The sequence below is a fragment of the Vanessa atalanta genome, chromosome 24 (genome assembly GCF_905147765.1).
Source record: "Vanessa atalanta chromosome 24, ilVanAtal1.2, whole genome shotgun sequence".
In the NCBI taxonomy this organism is placed as follows: Eukaryota; Metazoa; Arthropoda; class Insecta; order Lepidoptera; family Nymphalidae; genus Vanessa; species Vanessa atalanta.
Genome location: NC_061894.1, coordinates 4,810,288 through 4,833,962, shown reverse-complemented (window position 1 = coordinate 4,833,962; position 23,675 = coordinate 4,810,288). Strand labels below are relative to the sequence as shown.

The following is a 23,675-nucleotide window of genomic DNA, read 5'->3' as shown; positions in this document are numbered from 1 at the left end:
TATGTAATAAAAGTTAAAAATATATATTTACATTGAACGTAACAAAACGCAAACTTTTTTTTCTATGTTGTGGGTGCGTGCATTTGTGTTGTCCGGTGTTTGAAGACGCTTGGAATTCGCTTTCAATTTCTTCATAGGAAAAATGTCGGGTGATACCGATAAAGCAAAAATCAGTGACAATCAGGTATAGTTGTGAAAAATGTATTTATATTAATTTTCTTTATATTAATGTGCATCTAATAAGGACTAATTGAGCTGTGAAGTGATGTTATTTCCGTGTTATATCACTAATGTTTGCCTGCGTCTCAACATGGCTGACAGAACGTTCGCTTCCCGCTAAACGCGGGAACTACGCCACGGAGGGTTGTGATATTAGTCAATATATCGCATTTAAAACTGTGAATGCGGTCTTAATCAGTTATCGAAACTGATTCTAATGGGATAATTTTCAATATTTCGCATATTTCGCACCCCCGCCCCTTTGCATTTCATTGCAGGGCCTTTGTTAAATGTGCACGATATAATATGACATTGATAGGAAATCCGCATGACCTTGATATTTTGTTTCTTGCGAAATTTCTATTCAAATGTATCGTAATATGATGTTATTCCACTGAACCGTCGCTTCGCGCCTACTTATTTACGCTGCGAACGCGACGGGCGATGTAAATAAAACCAAAGAACCCAGTCTGGGGCCTTTATTGGTGACCTCCTTAGTTTTTCTAGTCGATTTTTTTTGCGTCTTGTAATTTTTCATGTGCGCAAATGTGAAATATCGTATCATTTTCGTACATTTTTGACTTTACAAAATGATTTGACCTTAAAATTATATTAATATTTTGGGCAATATCGGTGCATAGTTGTTATGTACACGGCTCTATGTATACGACATAGACAATACGGTAGTAAGTATTTGTGTATTGAACTATGTGCCTTAAGAGTAACAACTTAGAGTGTATAATTGCTTGACGCGTTGAAGAGTTGACGCTAGTAGGAATATGGTGTACATTTCGAATTGATTGCGAGGTAAATTTTCTGTACATTTTCTATATTTCGTGATATTTTGAAAAACATGAAATATAACTTAATTTTGAATATCAAATCATTTTTTTAACATAGAATTGATGTCAGAATACAATTAATCATTATGTGATTACATTAAAAATAAATCATAAAAAAAAGTTGCCTGTTAATTAGGTTTATACTTAGCGTTAAATAATATATTTTTTCATACAAATTCATCATGCACTACATGCACCTGCACTTATGTTAGTTTCAATGGTAATTATTGTCAGTTGAAAACTTTAAAATGTTATCTTTCTGTACCAAAGTATTCAAAAAATATATCATTAAATATACTTGTAATGTTTCATGTCATCAAGTACTCAAAGAAAAATAGAATATATACCAAATTTAAACTTATTATGTATGTAGACATATACAATTATATATTACATATACTTTTTGTATAAATGATTAAAATTAATCTATGCCGTTAAAGTTTTGTAGTATTGTATTGAAAAATTTAATAATAAAAATATTTTTTTTTATTTTATACTAAACTACACAATATTGCATGATAATTTCTATAAGAAATTGAAATTTGCAATCCCTATTTTTGTGATAGTTTAATGAAGATTAACGTAAATTAATATTGTTTAAAACTTCTAACACAGGATGAAGACAAGAAATCTGGTGCAGGCGATGGCCAGACAACAGAAGATGAATCCTCACAGGATTCTAAGGGTGAGTCGCTGACAATCGCTGACTGCCAAGAGCCGGAGGTCCAAGGTAACACCGATGTAGATCACGAGGACAAGCAGCAAGGTCAGCCATGTTTGTATTGTCATCTACATCGTCACTAACCTGGGGCTTGACTCATGTGTTGCCAGTTGTAAAAATACAATTATTATATAGGGTATTTGACTTTTTATTATATATGTAAATAATCTTCATGCAATGTTGATTATTACTTAAAACAAATCTATTAAGATTAGTTGGAGTGACTGTTGTCTCCTGTATTATATGTCAATGTTTATATATTTTGTATATCACGCATATATTTTATGTATGTTCTTTTTAAATATAACATTTATTTTATATTTTTTTGTTATATGTTTTTACATAATTAGTCAAATACACTATAAAAAATTACATCATCATTAATTTTGTCTTTTTCATCTAAGTACATGTTATAACTACATAACATATCATTATTATTTAAAAAAGAAAAGTTTATTAATAATAAAAAAAAAAACATTTCATTCATCTTCTAATTGCCATAACAATAAAAACAATTTGTCTCATCGTTATTAATAGATCATTAGAAAAACGTTGACATATTTAATTATTTTTATTTACTGGAAACTACACGAAGTAAAAAATGTCTTTACTAATGTACCTAACCGATTATAAACTAAATCAATAATAAACAAAAAAACTTATACAAGAAGACGCAGCGCGTTCGGAAAAGATTTTAATAAATAACTCACTCGATTAAAATTTAGACTATTGAATAAAGATACAATTTGATATTATATTCTTACACACGACTTCATCCGGCTGAAATGATAATTTTAAATGTATTCGGTCGCAGCGCCACCTACCGGGTCCATTCGAAAACATCCATAGATACAAATACACACAAAAAAAATCATCCAAATCGGTCCAACTGCTTAGAAGTTCAGTCACATAAAGTTACAAACCGAATAAAAATAAATGAAGTATATCAAAAAAAGGTCAATTTTGATATATTTTTAAATGAGAGATTTTAACTAATATTTCTTCTATCTTCTTCTTTCGAATGTCAATCAATGATGACAGAACGAGAGAGAGTGATATAGATAATTGTTTTACTAAACACAGCTAAACGACGTGTATAAATAAGGTCGCTAATGTTTATTTTCCGTGTAAGGCATGTTTCATACTAACAAACTAATTTTATAACTGTATTTTTTATAACGAAGCAATCAAATATTTTACGTGATATTAGACTGGATATGTTTTAAAACATTTCGAAAACAACTAATTTAATAGAACTGAAATGCTATTGCTACCTTTTTCTCTCGTATGACGTAAAACAAAGATAGCGAAAAAGATTGTCTTGCGGTCATCAGTCCAACGGTCTGGTGGTGTGTGGTGTGATCTTATACCCAACCGCTGAATGGTCGTGTTTGCACATCTAATACGTTTATGGCCTTTCCCTAGGATATGTTGTCTATCGCTGTTGGTTTCTTTAAACTAAAACTCAATAAATTCGTAATTCAAAAAAATATATCAATATCTATTCGATAAGTAATCGGTCAATTCACAATCGAGTTTTACATCGATTTTCGAGTTTGTTATTGGAGATTAGCTCAAAAGTTCGAATGCGATACCTCATTATAAAAATTGTTTAATTAAATCGGTCGTGTTATAAACGCTTACAATATTTGATCTCCGCCTTATCGGTCAAGTTATTGTTGTTGCGCGGCTTATCAACGATCTTTTTATGTTTAGGTATATACATACGGCTCGTGACATTAGCGCAGGTTTTGGAGAAGTAACATAACAGACTCATAAGAGATTAAATAATTCGTATTCAATTATAATATGAAATACAAAGTGAGTTTTAATATTTGTATAATTTAAATATTACAAAAATAATATATATGAGTCCCAAAGATTTGTTATCTGTGTAGATATATGTAATGTATCTAATTTTATATGAAGAAAAATAACTTGGAACGAAACAATCATATTGTTCAAGAACATGAATTTCACGCTTGACACACGAATTGTCTATAACGCAAGCTACTTTAATAATAATATAATGTATACACTAAAACCTTTTCCGCGACACTCTGTATAATCTAGTATAAGTTTTTTGTATATTGGTTTAGTCGTTTTATTCAGTTGGGAAATACGAAGAAACGTCCTGCATTTATTTGTATTTTATAGCTATTTAATGTCGATTTATTTTTAAGGAAATTAATTTTTCAATGTTACAAAGAGTAATTTGAATTATTATGTTATGAATTTCAAACCGTCAATTAGAAGCGTTTAAAGTCCTTATGCGATTATATTCATAGAAACACGCCAGGTAATCGATAAAACATGACAAGATTAATAGAAAAGGATTGCGTACACTGGAATAAAGCGAAGCGAGAGATATCTGTAAAATTGTAGCTATATTTACCTTGCACTAAAGTTACCATTGGTATGCTCACACGTGTGTAAACGCAGGGATGTTAGGGATATACATATAGTTTCGGATCTGGATATGGATTACATATATGAAATTATTTCGGATAGTTCCCGTTACGGATATTAGATTACGGATTTAAGAAATTGTAGAGAATAAAATGCAAGATATTCATTTATCTTTATTTGTAGATTATTATTTAGTTTTAGGTAAAAAACTAAAATCTATAAAATTCAATTAACAAGTATAACAATAAAAAACGAAATTATAAATAATATATTTTTGTATCGGTTCCGTTACTTACTAACTAAATCATATCATAGGTAACAAAAAATCTAATCATAACGAGTTAAAAAACACCTTAATTAAAATTTGGAACACCATCTTAAAATAAATTTAAACAAATCCAATCATAATAACGACTTCTTTTTAGTTATTTATGTATTCTTTTGTTTTATTATGAATATATAAAATGACGTTTTGATTGGAGGCAAATAAACTGTGGTGTATACGCATTACTGGCCTTTCACTATAGTCGGGTGATAATTGAAGTTAGCACAATTTTCTCCGGCAACGTGAAATTCTTGTTTGTATATTTCAAATAATTTAATTTATCCTTAACTTTCACGTACATAAATGCAACGGATCTGTTATTCACAAAATAATGTTTTTAATACGTAATTATATTGAATAGAAAACATAATTGTTTACAAATTATAACTTTCTCTTAGTAGAATTCCGTCGTTATTTCAACGATATTTAATTGAGCAGAATTGTATGTATGTTTATTTTGGTATAAGTTCATAATCGAATCGGATAATTCTACTAAGTCTTAATGTTCGCAAAAACGCTGGAACGATTTGGATTAAATTTGGAGTATAGATGAGGGCTTATGGTTAATGAGTTGGTTACGTTATAAATAAATAAGGCGTATAAAAAAAATATTAAATTCAAAATGTCGTATACAACTTTTTTCATTTACCTGTAGATATATATATTCTATGAGAATAAACTCAAAACTAACCAACACGAGCGTGGATTGTCAGAGTTTGATATGCGACATTAATTACAATAATTGTGAATTTTGTAGGATACGTAGTATCAGAATGGCGTATCGCCGTCGGTTGTCAACACGTCATTAGTGAGATATGAAGTGAAATTGTTACTGAATCCCACCGCAGCACCTATAATATAATCTGTACTTTTGTTATATTATAAATGCGAAAGTAGCTCTGCCTCTCTGGTTCTTACGCTATCACGGCTGCACAACTGATTCGATTTTGATGAAATTTATTATGAACCTTGAAACCCAAGGACTATATATTTGTCACCCTTTGAGGGTGTTATTTTGCGGATACTTAGCCTAAAGACCTATAGTAAAAAAGTATTTTCGTCATTAACTGATTTCCGCGCCAGAAAATTTATAGTACGCAGTATAGTAGCAATTATAAGCAAATATTTGTTAAAAGGTGTGTGCGGATTGATACCAACCGGGGTAAGCGCGACTGAGTATTCATGTACAACTTGTGTTTATAATTGAAAATTTAATTTTATGTCAACACCTTCATTTATGACATCAAGTTAAAAATGTTTCATATCAAATACATCCAATACTTGTTAGCATTAACTCCGTATACGAGAAAGAGATAGCAATATTTAGCGCTATATATTTATATTTTTGTATAAAAGAATCTGCATAATCTAACTCTTTTTTTTTTAAATATCTATAGAACTCCTTTACCCACATATTGGGTAAGATAGAATAAAAAAAAAAACAAAAACTAAATTATTTCATACAAGTCTCAAAAGACAGGCTTAACTCTATCGGATATTATATATAACACATACGTTAAAAAATGTTTTTAAAAGAATACGATTCGTTTTTTCATTTTAATGTTGGTTACATTTCAATGTGCTTTTTCATATCGCTGGTTTTAACTTGCATCTTTTTCACTTGTACCCCTTAATCTTTTGTATGTTCTAGTTCATCGTTCAAAACGCTTATAAGATTAGAAGTAAATTAAAAGATTTGTAATCGTTATCTTTAAATATAAAAGGCAACGTCTTAAGTCGCTCATTAAAGCAGCACAGCTTAACCTATAAAATGTTTAGTCTAAAGTACAAGGGTTTAGCGCGATTATGATTTTAAAGGGAGTTGAGCCTTCTCAATTTTTAACTTTATCCAAACAACTCGTACAAAGCTAAATAAACCAGAGGATGTACGTTGTATACCCTTTTGATAAACTTTTATACTTCTGTCTATATTTGTTTTAGACAAATGTGTCGCGATGAAAACACACTTGTACTCTTAAATTTCTGAACGAAGTTAAAAGAATATATAATCCGTAAAATTATAATTCAAACGTGTATCGATTGGGTTATAAGCAATTTATTTGTATAATGACTTGATTATAAACATTGGTTTAGATAAAAGGTATATTTTTTTATCCTTACGTAAGAATTATACGTTTAACCAGTATTTCGTGAACCGGTTTGCTGTGTACTTACCGTGTTACGTAATACATTTTTTAAATTGGTCGAAACAGTTTATTTATAAAATACGTACTTACTGAGTTTTTCTCGTTATATTATTACTTTTGATAACTTAGTACGATCCTTAATCACAAAAAGCAATTAACACGAAGATCATGACAACTAATAATTTTCATATCTGTTTAGCGTTTTGAATGACGAATAAGTACATAGGCTTCCTGAAGTTTGTTAAAAAAATTTATGAAAAATTATAATTTTACAAAAACTTTTGAGAGGTAACGTACTTTGTGGTTAGAGTTATGTGCAAGCCCCGCTGGGTAGGTACCATTCACTCATCATATACTCTACCGCCAATCAGCAAAACTTTGTATTCTTGTGTTCCGTTTTGAACCAGTCTAACTACAGGCACATGGGACATAACATTGTACCTTCGAGGCTCGTGTCGCAATGACGATTTAAGGAATGGTTAGTATTTCTTACCAGCAACAATAACTGTAGACGGACGGACTTAACATCATCGGCCTATGTGTTCGTTAACCTACCTATATCATAAAAATATAATTACATAAGATATCACTTGACAAACACTCAGTTCGTAAAGCCTTTGAAAATGTTCTCAAGTTACCAATATAAATATTTATTTGTCAAATTGTACTCAATGAAACGATAATTTGTATTATGAATTGTTATTGAAAGGACCAGAAGTTTGCGTAGAGATTACAATTTTCCTTAAAGTTGTTTGTAAAACGGAAGTATTTCATTCGTTTTCTATCAAATGACAGAAGATAAATAATCTCGAGTCTGACCACACGAACAGCCTCGCGTTTCACGGTCTTAGCGATATAATTAATGTAATAGTTGGTTGACAGCGCCACTAATAAGTATCTGTTAACAAACCTTGTATAACCAACCATAGAAATAAAAACACATGAAATGGTTTCATCTGGCAAATTAACCACCTGATGGTGTGGTCATCACCATCCCAAAGAATTTGGTATTGTAACATATAACCATCCCCTACAACCTCGAGAATTAAGGTGTTATTTTCCTTTTGTTGTGCAAAAAGCCTTATCAGCGATTACAAAGAATCCTGGATCCTGTTCAAAGAAGACAGGATTAACTAAGACAAATTGTTTTAATATATATTAGATTTAAATGAAAAAGTCGAATTTTGAATGTAATTTTTTGGAAAATAGGGTGTAGAGTTTGATGTATTTTCGTGTGCATACAGTTTTTGTCAGGATAGATATATTTGAAATAATACATGGATTATCTGCTCTGTGGTTATTATATACTAGGTACTCATTATTTAGTTAATAATGGTCGTATTGACAATGATACTGAACCTCAAGTCAAGAATCAATCGCAGGACTCCTAATAAATACTCCTAAATAATAAAGGTTCTTATGTCCGTGCTATAATTCTTTTTTTTTTTATCAAAACTCAGGTGACGCAAAGTCAACTACGGCAAATGGCAAAGAAGACGACGGGCCCGCTGATGACACTAAGGATGAAAAAGATGAAAAAACCGACGGAGACTTTAAAAAGGTTAGTTAATTTTGATAAACAGACCCGGAATCGAATCACATCTTCTGAGAGAAGGTAGTTGAAGTGAAGCGTGCTCAGAGAAAAAGAAACACCGATCAATTTTATCAGTTATTTTAATAAAGAAATTAATGTCATTGTTAAATTACACCAATGAAAAAATCAAGTATGTAAAATGTTGAGTCAATTTTGGGAAACTCAACTCATATTAAAATTATTTTTTTCAATTAGGTTTTCCTTGCTATCATAAATTTCGATAAAAATTCGCCCAAAACAGCTGCTGAATTTCGAGCTCACACGATATGGTTATACTGGTTATAATTATTTAATAAAAAGTTCAGGACGCCTTCCCAGCCATACGTGACATTTAATTATACTTTCTTTTTTAAGTAACGGTTTTTGCTATCTCAATGGTCAGTAACATTATACATAACAATAAATTCGTTTAAACCGTCCAAGCACTTATCTAATATATTTTTTACCGTAAGAAGCACAATTCGTAATATATTCGTTATTCAATGGCGCGACCGTTTCTACCCTCTTTGAATTTTATTAAGTTTCACTTCACGGGAATTTTGTTGATTAATTATTGCTCGGCAACACTTATTGATATGTCTGGAGCAATTAGTCGAGCTATCTATTTTTTTTTAAGTTTTAATGTCTATGATATAATGAACAGTATTGCTGCTTATGCATATGATGAGTTGGTGGTACCTAGACAGGCTTGCACAAAGCCCTGCCACCAAGTAAGATATATTCATATAGCTTAATCTACAGCAATTACAATAAAATTAAAAGCACCTTCAGTAATGACAAGGGACAGAAATGCATATATACTATGTCTAGAATAGGATGCGTTCTTCGTAAAATATACGATATTTTATTTTGACCTTGAAATGTTACATGATAATTGTAATAGCGAATGACTTTAATTTCTTGTAAACTATCTAAAACTGAAACTAGCCAAACCTGGACGATGCTACTGGGCGCCACCTACTGGTCCAATCTAAACCATCCAACCAAAAAAAAACATCGAAATCGGTCCAACCATTTACTATTATTTCAGTTACATACATACACACGTACAGAAGATTTATGTATATAAAAATCACTGGTGGTTTGTTCAAGTCCATTGTGGACACACCGATCAATTTTATCAGTTATGTTAATTGCTTAACATAACTGCATTGTATATTTGTGGTGAGGTTTTAAGTCAGTGGGCCAGTGTAAAGAGATTCATAATGTAAGACATTATGGCCTATTCCAATGGAAGTAGGAAAAAAGATAAACAAACCTTAGATTTACTTATTTCATGCGATTTGCTAATAACTCAGCTGTATTGTGCAATACTAAGAGTTTATGATTAATATAATTATTTATAATTCAACAGCTACACTTAAAAAATACCGATATCAATTTCGTTGACGTTCAAAACGCCATAATGATATGATATCGCGTCAATTTCTGTCAAATGTGTTTATCCCATCAAAAACATAAATGTAAAAATGAGAGCCAAGTTAAATATTATGATATATACCTTAGTTGTTGTTTTCAATGACAAAAGAAGTGAGATCTAAATTTGTGCCAAGTTAAGTAGTCCTTTCTGAAATTTATTTATAACTACATAAAATATCATTTCTTCTTATAACTTGGGGTAATATATTGTTGCCTAAGGTCTGACTTGGCTAGTTCTTATATGTTTATAAACACAAATTGTAGTTTGTGTTTAAAATAACAAATTATAACTCAGAACATCTAAGAAGAATGGAGGACAGCTCAGTATTGCTTAGTTAGTATTAACGTACATTAAGAGCTGCGATGGTCCAGTCACTAGAAAACATAAATCTTAACCAGATATTGCGAGTTCATATCCAGACAAGTACCATTAAATATTTGCGTGCTTAATTTGTGTTTATAATTCATTTGCAACAGGCTTAGAACTTACGAAGGCTATAATATAATTTGTATATGAGAACTAGCCAAGTCAGACCTTAGGCAACAATATATTACCCCAAGTTATAAGAAGAAATGATATTTTATGTAGTTATAAATAAATTTCAGAAAGGACTACTTAACTTGGCACAAATTTAGATCTCACTTCTTTTGTCATTGAAAACAACAACTAAGGTATATATCATAATATTTAACTTGGCTCTCATTTTTACATTTATGTTTTTGATGGGATATCACTACTTTTTGTATATAAATTATTAGTAGGTACTTATTAATAACAAAATTAATACCAAATGGTTTTTGTTAAGCTATTCTATTTTCTTATGTTTACGGGGTATAATTGTCTTTTTTTTTGATACATTCTTATTTTTCTTGTAGGTACCTCTTAAATGTTCGAGTGAATTGCCCATTCAGTGTCCGGATATTTTTTACGCGTTTTCTGTTTATACTTAATTTGCCCAAGTAGGGGGTGGTATAATGTGCGCAGACGGTTGTACTCTACAATAGAGCTCTCTTGTGTCTTGATTTGACTTGGACCTAAATTGATAAGATGTACTCCATCTAAGTTTTTAACTCTAGAGAGGCCAACGTAAGCCTGCTCTTTACTTAATATAGAGGAGTCTATGTCGAAAAGAGCACCGTCAAGGCGAAGGCCTTGTGATTTGTGTATAGTAGTACAATATGCTAAGCAAATAGAGAATTGTTTCCTTTGAACATATATGTACATTACTTAATATCTGTAACTTGGTTTGGCTTTTAGTTCGCAAATTAAATTATGTTTAAATTGAATTGTTATTTTACGTGCGCTATTGCTGTTGTCAACGTCCTCAATGTACTTTCTCTATTTTTTCATTGGACCCATTCACCAGTCCTTTGCTGACATCAGCATGCTCGCTCGATACTGTTCTTCCAAGCAATAAGGATCCCCGTTTGTAGCGCTAGAGTACAAACTTAAATCATTCCTGTTACGATATACATACTCTACTACAGTCTCACGAAACCTATTTTATTGTTGTATACTAGTATACTCAAACAAAAAATATGCAGTCGAATAGACTAAGCAGCTTCCATCGGAAGGCATTGAAATAATTCTTATGAGCGCGGTTGCCACTCGCTCAGACACGTCCGCGTTAAGGTTTAATCACAACGCTTCTAACCCGCTGCTTCGGCGTCACGTCGCGCGCCGTGTACCGAAATACCTATTATTATTATTTTTTAAAGTATATATATAGATTTTGCACCATTTATGTGCGCTAAATGCTAGTTAATAACGTAATAAATACCAAAGTCGGCTATACTAATAAGTAATAAAACGGAAATATTTGGATTTAAAAAACTTAAGGGTGGTTAAAAAACTTAATTCAACTTGTTATTATATATTCACGTGAAGACTTTAAAATCCACATTAAGACCGGCTGTCATAAGTTTTGATTGCTGGTTCTTACATCATTTTTTTTTATTACATTACAGTTATCACAGGAACTAAGTATATAAAGTGTTCCTAATAGACCCAATAAAATGAAAAATTATAATAAAATGATAAAAAATTACCAGTTTCAGATTTTTTTCTTTATATTGGCCTAATTATCTACCTGCATGCCAAATTTGAACTTTCTAGGTCACCTGGAAGTAGGTTATAGTTTTGATCTATAGGTCAGTCAGTGATAAAAATGACGATTTTTAGACGTTAATATCTAAATAACCATTTGAGATGCGTTTATGAAATTTGGAAAACATATGTATCTCGCGAGTCTCAATATATGAGCCACTCTGACACATTTATGTCAAATAGTTTTTGAGTTATGAGGAGGTCAAAAGTGGCTCCAAATGGTTCGTGTAATATTACACACGGTGCTGCACGCCAGTTCTGTTACTAGAACTTGGCTGACACGCTACCGCGTGTCTAGATTTGGCTTTTTTCCTGTTATGGTTGGAATAGAGTTTACGTCTTGTGGTACTGTCTACTGATTGTTTTTTTACAAAGTAAGCCTGCGCGGAGGTGATTGTCTCGTTCGAAGTGATATAGATTACCATCAAGTGGATCCTTGTGCTTGATCTGCCTTCCTGCTACTAATAAAAATACCTTGTGTTTGAAATGTTTATTACGATAGAAGTGTATTGTACAAAAAAGTGTGTGACGAGTTAGGCAGTACAGAAAATAGTAAAATGGTTATTTTTTTTTAATTAAAAATTATTTTAATTTCTCGAATTGTGAAACATCGTTAAAGAAAAGTAATGAATAAATTTTGAGTCGAATAAATAAAAACATAGTTTCGTTCAAAATCGGGAATAAAATATATATGTTTATCTAATTTTAATAATAATATATAGTAATGAGACTACGTGATAGTATACGCGCCACGTACAACCAAGGGAGTAGAGATCGGCGGTGGAGTGGGGCATGACGGCATAAGAGAGCGTCATTCCGTTTACCGTCACACCGTAAACCGTATTGTGTATAAACGTCAAACTATATAACTTGATTTATAAACCTTATAACGTATAAATAATGATAAATTATTATATGTAATATAATTAATAACATATATCTCCCGTAGTCGAATCGGAAAACGGTGTATGACTTTAAGAACATAGGATTGGCGGATAAATTATGTAATTGGTACATTAATTATGTTGTAGAAATTTTATTGCGCGTTTTCGTCAGTCATTCTTTATAGGTGAAGACTTCAATAGCGGTATGTAAAGATTCCTAAGCTAATGAAATTATACATGACCCATATAGTAAAACTGATAGTTGATATGACATTTCACAGTAGTAATTTTAAAAATGTCACTGAAATTGATAACATTACACTATAAATAAAATGTTTTTGAAGTTTATTTTTATTCCATACTAATAGTCAAAATGCTACGTGAAAATAGGTTAATTTAATTTATAAAAGTTACCACTTTCAAATTGAATATATACAGTGACGTTCGATTAATTCCATTTCACGCATGTTGTGTTCTGAAATAATTAAACTTATGGAATTGAAAAAATGTATTTTAATTCTCAAATGATAAATACTGTTTATAAAAGTAAAGCAAAGAAATTCCCGCACAGGCATGGTATTCTCTTCTGTCGAAAATAAACACAACATAAAATGTCTCGATAAAAAAAAAGAAATACAAACACATTTTTTATACAAAATTTCAATACGACGTATTTAAATTTTGTAAAAAAAATAATAATTCGTGTGCACAAGACTGTCACACAGGCAACCGGCCCTCCACTGCAATGCACCCTTGCTCCTTATTATTTGTACTTAATATCACGGCTATAGTATCGGGCATATTTATCGCGCTGCGTTGTCGCGATAGAAACTTGATGGCCGCATTTAGTTGTATACGAAAATTCTAGCAATTGACGAAGTACTTGCTTTCATTTTATCCCGGTGAATACTGCATATATTGAAATATCAGGAAAAAATTAAAATAATTCCAGTAGAATATATCTTATTAACTTGTTTAATGTAGCTAGTCTGCCTTTGTTTTCTTTAACTGAATAACAAAGTGCTGCCACTCGTATAAGCTTTGTTGCCACAGAATCCCCTCGATGTGCGTTCATTTAGTGACAACGGAGAAAAGATATTTTAGTTCGCCCGAATGATTCGCAATAGGGTGAACTTCTTGGTTAACACGCACTACGATATGGTTGTGCCACGCAAGAAAATTCAATAAAAATTATCTATCACGTTATTAGATATTATCACGTTATTAGAGATCTAGTACCTACCAAGTCCACCGAGCCAATATCAGAGTTTATACCTTCTTAACTTCACGTAATAACATTTTATTTCTATTTATTTTTACTGTCCCTAATTCGTATTAAGTATAACTAGTAAATTTATCCATTTAAGTATATCACGCATCTTTCGTAATAAAAATATTGTTTTAATGAAATTAACGTAATTATGATGATAATATGAGTTCGACCACCAGATATAAGAGCTAAGTCAAAAATTACAAAGGACATCTAGTGATGTACTTATAAACTAGGGATGTGAAAATCGAAAAAGAGGAAGCTATTTAAATATACTATAGATAATTCAACAAAAAATAGTCATGTTGCTATGTATTAGTATGTAAACAACTCTCGAGCTGTTGCTCGTCGCCGTCGTCAGCACGAGTCGATTGAACGTAATCGTACGAACGTCCTTAATTATGACACTTGGATTTGTGTATAATCATCGTGAAATCCAAATCACTGAGAATTTTAAAAATTAATAATCAACAAAAATACTTCTAGTCGCCGAAAACTTCTGGAGTAAAGTTAAATATTGTCTACACTTTTAAAATATTTTATTTTAATCTTGCCCCACTATAGACAGTAGTTAACTGGTATAACTATACTAACCTAACCTACCTATTTATAGTTTCATTAAAGCTAACTGTGGCCGAAAGTTCATGAAAGTTTAGACGAACCTATAAAGAATTTTCCTGTCCTTGTTATGACAATTGTTACCTTGATATTTTTCCAAATTAAAAAGGCAACAATATATTTTTGTTTTTTGTTAAACACTGGAATGCAATTTTAAAATAAATATGTTATATTTAAACTATGAAAACGTTACTTTAGGAAGAAAATGGTGAAACTCATGAGGAAAATGAGAAAGAAGATTTAAAAGAAAACGACAAAGCAGCTAAGAAAGTAGTTCCGAAAAAGAAACCCAAGAAAGAGGTAAGGATAATTTTTTTTTTATGTTCATTAGAATTAATATGAAGGAATTTTATTGATGAACTTTTTAAATTGGATGTTTGAGCGTTTTTTTTTTGGTTACAATTCGTCTCGTGCTCTGTGTTGGAGGACGACATCAAAGGAATACTTGCATGTTTCAAAAGAAATGTCATATGTATGTATGTATGTAGTTTATATTTCTGTGGCCTGATTCTTGAGTATATTTTTGAGTAAAATTTATTATAACATACCAACGATATTTCCCAAAAATTATAAAACAAATAATATCTGTGTATTTTTATTTGTATTATATTAATCTAAAATAAGAGTTACATATATATGGGCCTTTATTTATCATCGATTTAATTTACCACAGTGACAGGTCACAGATTTAATTGAAATATAATATTGAAGGGTGTCCCAAAAGTCGACGTCAAGCCGAAATTTCCTGACAGGTAATGCCACACCAGTTATCAGAAAAATTAAAAAAAAAATTTAAGTCATGTATTTTTGAAGTTATGGATTCAAATGATCGTCCTGAAGTAGTGCGAAAAATTAATTTTGAAAACTTGGTACGGTATAAAATGACATTTTCCTACAAGTTGGAGTGATCGGCACAGGGTTTAGGAACATAGGTTACATAAAGCACTATTCGGGATGACGTAAGAGAAAAAAAATTGGCAAAAAGTAAATATTTCTAACAACAGGAATGAAAAAACGGTCACATGGTGTACATTTTCTGGAATAAAAGAAAAATTTCCATAACTTCAAAAATACATGACTTAAATTTTTTTTTGTTAATTTTTTTGATGACTGGTGTGGCATTACCTGTCAGGAAATTTCGGCTTGACGTCGACCTACGGGACACCTGTATTTGACATGGTTTACAACAATTCCTATTAATACGTAGGCAGGCACTACGTATACAGGTTATCCGCGTCATATATCTTCTTATTTGTTTGATAGAAAAAAAAAAATATAAAAATAATTTTCACTTTTCTACATTATACAATGATTTATTATATTGTTATTTAAAACATTACGCCCTTAAGACATGTTTCGTTTTAATTCCGTCATCTATAGTAGAGTTTACTGAAGTTACAAATGATAAATCCTCGTAATAAACAAATAATAAATTAATTCAGTAATAACATATGATATAATCAGTAGGATGTAAAATGAAAACGGTATTACTTTTTTTTTTTGTAAAATGTTACGATACAATACAAATAAAAAAGATTCCTTTCTCTGATCTTACTAGTGACTCTTCCAAGACATCCTTTGGAAAGAGAAGGTAACATAAACGGCTAGGAAGTTACGGATGTTAAACAATTAGTGTAATCATTTTTGTTTCTATATAGGATACTGAGGAAGAAGAAGAGGACGAAGAAGAGGAAGAAGAGGAGGAGGACGAGGAAGGCGAGGAGGTTGACGAAGAAGAAGAGAAAAAACCAAAAGACAAGTAAGTGAATTTTAATTATTACTTAAATCCTATAGGTAGACAATAAGTTTTATTTTTTTCTTTGTGTGAATGTTGTGTACAGCTGTAATTGTCACTCATATCAGGTTCTAATTTTTTTCTCTTGTTTTATCTGTTATTTATAAGTGCTGAATATGTGTGATGTTGATGTACCTTTTAAATAAATAAATTAAACGATTGAAGTTTAATGTCGAATTTTTTGCTAATATTATGTATTCGTTTTAAATACATAATATTAAAGGGTTGTGCTTAGTAATCAGAACCTTATTATTTAAACAAACAAATAATTATTAAAGTACACTATATGGCTGTAAAATTTAATCAAATTTATAAATACATAGTGGTTATGTATTTATGTATTTATATAGATATTCTGTTGAATCCAAAATCGTTAACATATTCAGAATCTATTTTATTTGTGTTATAAATTAAAGTATGTTCATAGAGTAAAGAAACCAGTTAAGAAAGCTAAAGAAGGCGACGATGAAGGCGATGATGAGGAGGAGGGAGAAGAGGAGGGCGAGGAGGAGGAGGAAGAGGAAGAAGAAGAGGAGGAGGCACCTAAGCCCAAACCTAAGAGAGAGGTATATTACCCTATGTTAATTAATAACTATTTTTGACTTTACAATCCCTAGTACACTGTCCGGTTATTATAAAATCATGAACTGAAGTCATTTTGAATTTGAATAATTATTTAAAATAAACATTACGTAGTATTATAGTTTAAAAAACATCAAAACCTCTATAAATTAACCATTGCATAATGAATACACGTACTGTTATAAATTATTTTAAGATAATTAAAAATATCTGGATGTACGTTTTAACGCGATAAAACTCAAAAAAACGCAAATCGAACGCAATTACATGCCTGGAGGGATTCACAAGGTAGCTTTATTTGTAAATATAGTTCTATGTGAATTGGCTGATGGATGATAACTGTTGTGGATTTCGGGAAAAAACATGCTGACTGGGAATTTGTACTGGCTTGCGCCGCGGAAACCAATGTAATTATTATAATATTACGATATACATGGTTTTATGTAAACCCCTCATCTATCCGTGCGAAACTGAGAGGGGGTAAATTGCTTATAAATATTTTCTTTATCGTCATACATAATGCGTCATGCATAATCACTTGGTGAATTTCTGTGTATTTGCATAAAATTGTAATTAATATATATTCTTATTTATTTAGCCAACAGAACCTCCCGTTCCTCTGCCGGCCGGGAAGGGCATACCTCTTGGACACATCAGCAATGTCGAAGTTTCACTGTCACGGTTCAAAACTCAAGATCAGAAAATACTTCACCAGTATCTCTATGGGGTGAGTGTTATGTTAAATGTATTTAATTAATTAAAAATTAAACTAAAGACAAATTTAAACAAATATTTACGTTTTTATTCAAAGGAGTTTTATTTGTAAAGTTACTGTGTCTCTTGAATGAATTAAAATAGTAAAAGTTTTATGTATGATATATTACCGTAGGGTCTTATTAATATCATTAATGTATATAATAATATTGTTGTTTATAATAGGGTTCATAACGCATTTTGCTTTTTTTATGTTTTATTACTATTTCATCTATGGAAACAATTGAATCTAATTCTACTCATCATTTTAATTTTTGAAATATAAGAAATTTATTATATTGAGCAATTATTGAGATGAGAAAACTTATTAGTAATATAAATTTGTTAGGTCTTAGTAGTAGGTTTAGTTAGGTCTAGCGTTTACGGTAGAATAAAAATTTTAAATATGTAATTTATTACAGCAACTCTGTTTGGACCGCAACGTGAAACGCAACATAAAGAAGTTCAAAGGGTACGAGTGGGCCATCGGCTCCACGGAATACAAGGCTAAGCTCGAGGAGACGGCTAAGATGGAGCTCAAGCAACTCAGGACAATGTGTGAAATGCTCGACTTAGACAAAAAAGGTTCGCCTTAGTCAGCTCTTTATCGATCATCCATATCGTTTAATTACTCCCATCATAAGTAATCGTTATTTTTATATATACGCTAGGTTCGCTTAAAGGAAAAAAAAAGGTTTAAAAGTATGTACTTATCTACGTATTCCTATGGTTCGGCAGGCGGCGCGAGCGAGCTAGCAGCGCGCCTGGTGGGCTTTCTGCAGCAGCCCACCGCCAACTCGCCGCACGCGCGGGGCGTGGCGCGCGCGCCCGTGGCGGCGCAGCCCACCTCCGCGCCCGGCGGCCGCCCGCGCCGCTCCGCCGCCGTCAAGATACACAACAGAGGTACGCGCCACCCCCCCATACGCCACCGACTACGTGTCTAAGTCCACTCTGTGTCTACTATGATACCGTTTCGTCCCTAGGTTACTCGGACGAGGAGTACGAAACCGATCCAGAGACGAAGGTCAAGGGGCCGAAGCCGGCGAAGGATGGCTCGGAGGATTCCGATGTAAGTGTCACTAATTTTTCCCATTGCGATCCATATCTCTTGTCCGCTTGAGTTTTGATGTTTTTTATGGTCACAAACCAGTTGTGTTTTTTTATTAACAGTCCATTGTAATTTGATGATTATCTATTGCTAGTGCATGATAGGTTTATATTAAGCGCGTCCTTCACTATGCTTAAAATAAAATTACATTTCCATGAGTCATTCAAAGAACTTTCAATGGTATCTCGGACATGACCTATGATATAAGCAGGGCTCCTTCAACCCGAGCGGCTCGGAGGCGGACTCCGACTTCGACCCGGAGGCCGGCGAGGGCGCCAGCGGGCCGGGCCGCAAGCGTAAGAGCTCCGGACGACGTCGCTCCGCCGGCAAGCCGGGCAAGCGGGGAAGGAAGGGCAAAGGAAGGAAGGTAAAGGTGAGACACTCCACACATCACAACACACCACATGTCGATATTTTTTACATCTACACACATTGAATACAACACACACAAACTATGACATAACACCATTACTAACACTTTATTCTACAATACTTTAGACTTATTTCAGAGAATATAATTACTTAACAAACTCCAAAACACGCATGAATCATATGATGAAATAATCAATTAATTTTTAAAATAATTTGATATAATGTATTGTTACAATAGGGAGCAAGCAGAGGTCGCGGTCGGAAGGCAAAGTCGGAGAGTGACGATGAAAGCGACAAGTCTGAGAGTGAAAGCGAGGGAGAGTCCGGCAGTGACGCGGAAGAATCCGATGTAAGTTTATTTAATACGTATAATGTAATTTTAATTACATTATATTGTCTGGTTCTTGAGGTGCATAGTTGTAACAAATTCTCATTCTTAATTCCGGACTACGACTATTAGGTAGCTACGCACTAGAACAAATATACGGTAGAAACCCACCATATTATTAGACATAATGGATTTACTTATATTAGTTTTATATATGAAATAATTAACGATCAATGTTTTAGCAGGAGCCGAAGTCGAAGCGCGGGCGGCCGGCGGGCGCGGTGGGCAAGGGCCGCAAGGGCGCCGTGGCCAAAGCCAGCGCCAAGGCCACGCCCGCCAAGCGGAAAGCTCCCACGCCGCCAGGTGACGCCACTTACATTTAGTTCATTTGTTGTACTTGTGTTTTTAACTATCTGATTCAAGATAGATTCAAGTTTTTACACTCAATATGTCTATATAAACATCGTATTTATTTTTAAACGCGCATCACGCTAGAACTGCTGAATATTTTGAAATTTGTTCCATATATTTAAATTCAGCGTGTTTTTAGCTGAACATTTCTATATAAATGCTAGGAGTCATGGGATAAAGACTTATATACGGCTATTTAAATTTCATAGGTAAAAAGAAGGGTGGTGCCAAGCCAGTGGGTCGACCGGCCAAGAAGGGTAAGAAGGCGTCGTCTGAAGAATCCGGAGAGGGCAGTGAGGAAGAAGAGGAGGAGGAAGGTAGTGAGGAGGAGGAGAGCGGAGAGGAGTCTGATACGCCAGCGGACAAGAAGGCTAAACGGCCGCCTACTGTGAGCACTTAAGTTACTTTACTATCTCGTAATATACATGTTTACATGGCCTTCGATTTCTATAAACCCATACATACCGTTATCTAAGACTAAAATTATTTAGGACGAGGAGATTAAGAAGTACGTGAAGCAAATCCTCGAGGGAGCAAACCTCGAGCAGATCACGATGAAGACGGTGTGCAAGCAGGTGTACAGCCACTACCCGGACTTCGATCTCGCGCACAAGAAGGACTTTATCAAGGCAACAGTCAAATCGGTTAGTAAACAATCCACAGAGTAAAAAATAGCTTCATGTCCGTACAGTACAGTGTTCTTAATATTAGCCCGTTATATTTACGAAATTGTGGCATTTCGTAAAATTGTAACGTCACTAATAATATCACAGCTTTCACCCTGCGACATACATAATATAATCTCTATGTACATAAAGGATTTTTGATTTATATATATTTTATTTTTTATGAAATATGATCATTAGTTTCCTGTTCATTTAACAAAATTAAATATGTAAGAAATGACATATATTGGTTACCGAACTTAGTCTGTATGTTAGTTGGGAGTGTAATGTTGAGAAAAGTTTATCATTATGTGATTTACATAATTCGAAGTGAATACAACTCGTAAGTTGGACCGCGTTGACTTTTTTATTTAAAATGTTGATCTGGTAAGGCTAAAGAGTGTCGATGTAAGCCTACAGACATATCAGTTTCGGGACATCAGGTGCAAAATTGTCTACTTCAAGTAATAGTTCAATATACTTAACGAAGTATTATTATGGGTACTCTTAATTTGGGTACTCTCAGTATGACACTGGTGAACAATCCTTGTAATTCATTTCGATATTACCCATTAGATGAAGTATTTATCAAAGGAAGTTATATGGATATTAAAAAAATCGACCAGACATGACTTGTCATCGTGGATTGATAGAGAGTAGTATTTTTTCTGTTTAATTTTAACCAGCAAGAGCTTTTAGTTCGATCTTTTAAATTTTGCTAATTTTGCTGCGGCGATGGCATCTTATATAACTTCTTTTCCTGAATACTCCCCTATTTTAGCAGTCCCTAAATAAGTTAATCATTTAATACGTCGGTGAGTGTTATATCGATTTTGTCATTGGTACAAGTCATTGAACATGTGTTTTTTTTTTTTTTTTAAAATAGCCGTACGTATTTCGGTTAATAAGTATATTTCATTTGACTTTTATTTGAATTCACTTAACATATTTTTATCTATAAAATGAACAGGTAGCTATTACTTTTTCTATCATTTTGTAAAACATATTTTTTTTTTAATATTAAAACTATACAAGGTTTATTTTCATTTTTCTTAATGACGCGAAGTTGTAAAATTACTATGTATATGAAAAATTAATAGCGAAAATTTTAATCAATAAAAAATATAGGCTGTTTTTTATCTATATTATTAGGAAAATAATATGATTTGCGAAAATGATATTTGGAAATAATCGTTGCATGTCTTATTTTTTTAATTCGTTTATTTTTATTTGTTTTTCTTTTTGTTTGTTGCAGTGTATTTAAGATGTTTAGGAGTTAAGGGCGGAGTGTAGATGTCTACGTAGCATACCTATAGTTTATAAACGGACATAGTTATATATTATTACAATAATAATATATTATGAAAAAAAAAAATTAATTATCTGAAATGAAGTGGAATGGATAAACTCCCGCTTTTCTTTTCAAGGTAGAGATTTTATGCTTATTTATGCATGATTATTATTTTTAAATATATTTTGATGTTTTTTTTTTTATATCTATCTAAAATTATAAGAGCAAAGGTTTTGTAATTAACGTTATTAATTAATAAATAATAAATTTAAACCATATCGTTGATATCAAGTATTTGCATAATTTAATAAAAATATTTTTAATATTGTTAGATAATATTGTACATTATTTAAACTTATCTTAGATATGAACCAATATTGATACTAAAAAGACTCGACTCGATAAACACATATAACTATGAATCTACAAGCTTTGTTTCCGTCAACTTTTTAAATATTCAGCAACAGATTAATGCTGAATATTTTTGATTTCATTAATGTGTGAAGTTGTTGCAAGTAACCTTTGCTCATATAAGCTTTATTTTAAATATTTACGCTAGAAAATAAACGAGATGCACCTTCGTAACAAGATATTCGTTTGCTAAATCTTGGTACGTTTCCCTCATAAAAAACAAACATCAGCTTACCTATATGTTGCTGTCAGGTACCGTTAGTAAAAAATGCGATTTTGATCGTGCTAATTATAATGTCTCCTATAATGAGGGTTGCCAACTAAATACTTATTAACTTTATTTAAGCAAAAAAAAAAAACTTTTGTAGTTAGGGATAATTTACTTTTGTTTTATTATTTGTGTGGATAATAATAAAATAATAGTTGTCTTGTCTCATTTAGTTTCCTTGTATTTCTATTAACGTTGAAATAATGAATATTATCTGAATGGTACATTTGCTTTCAGCTCATATCATCGTGAGCGGTGACCTCGGCCGCAAACATTTAGCAAAGTAAGCTACACCACGTTAAGTTAGACTAATTGTGACCCGCGTCCCGCTGAGTCCCGCTGAGTCCCGCTGAGTCCCGCTGAGTCCCGCTCAGTCCCGCGGAGTCCCGCTGAGCTCACGGCGCGGTCCGTCTCATATTTGTGTTGTAGGCATCATTATATTTATTTTGATAAAACTTGTAGTGAATGTAAACAATTAATATTAAAATTATTATAACTAACCACACGTAGATGCTTATTGCAGTTACGTTTGAAGGAGATTTCACGTATGAATGTCGCCAAGGCTTAAAAATATTTAATTCTGAGAAGTTTGTTTACATTTTCAAACAAGTTATATTAAAATATAAACATAGACTAAGGATAATCCGCGAGACGCGAACTCGTTTCTTTTTTATTTAATCCACTGTTGTTTTGTGAACTATTTTTGTATACTTTGTTAATGAAGCTCGACTTATAATATATGGTTTGTACTTTATATAGTATTGTTTAACGGATGAGTACCGCGTCGGGACCACTGTTTCGTTTCTAGAGCTATTTAACTGTAATTTTCATATTTTTAAGCATCGAATATTGTACAAATTCAGCAAATCGATTCGGCTTCAACAGACATACGACTACGTAATTATTCGCCTAGTATCGTATCATCATAATGTAATTGTATGTCTGTGTATATTAAAAAGAGAATGTTGTTAATTGGTTTTAATGGTGTGGATTGTAAGATTATTTTTCTAATGTAGGCTGTAAACTATATTATTTGCAGTCGAAGCACTATCGCAAAACTTATTTAAGGTTTGGTTAAGTGTACTTTTAAGATGTGTAAATACACAGGACTGCACCGTTTGGGAACCGCGCTTCGC

General features: G+C 32.3%; 1 protein-coding gene across 7 annotated transcripts; it reads left to right on the top strand.

Annotated features, from left to right (window-relative positions):
* The first annotated feature begins 77 nt into the window (after positions 1 to 77).
* LOC125073300 (protein DEK) lies at positions 78 to 22,886 on the top strand. 7 transcript variants are annotated; one of them, XM_047684076.1, is made up of 17 exons: positions 78 to 184; positions 1,677 to 1,746; positions 8,124 to 8,224; positions 14,754 to 14,855; positions 16,214 to 16,314; positions 16,778 to 16,916; positions 17,531 to 17,659; positions 18,108 to 18,270; positions 18,424 to 18,588; positions 18,669 to 18,754; positions 19,002 to 19,166; positions 19,404 to 19,514; positions 19,736 to 19,856; positions 20,114 to 20,292; positions 20,396 to 20,548; positions 21,825 to 21,996; positions 22,777 to 22,886. In XM_047684076.1, the coding sequence occupies exons 1-16, from the start codon at positions 143 to 145 to the stop codon at positions 21,831 to 21,833; spliced, it is 1,836 nt and encodes a 611-aa protein (XP_047540032.1). In that variant the 5' UTR covers positions 78 to 142; the 3' UTR covers positions 21,834 to 21,996; positions 22,777 to 22,886. The 7 variants fall into 7 exon arrangements, with proteins under 7 accessions (XP_047540032.1, XP_047540029.1, XP_047540027.1 ...); XM_047684073.1 differs by having other exon boundaries at positions 1,677 to 1,827; positions 19,005 to 19,166; positions 19,739 to 19,856; XM_047684071.1 differs by having other exon boundaries at positions 1,677 to 1,827; positions 19,005 to 19,166.
* The last annotated feature ends 789 nt before the right edge of the window (positions 22,887 to 23,675 follow it).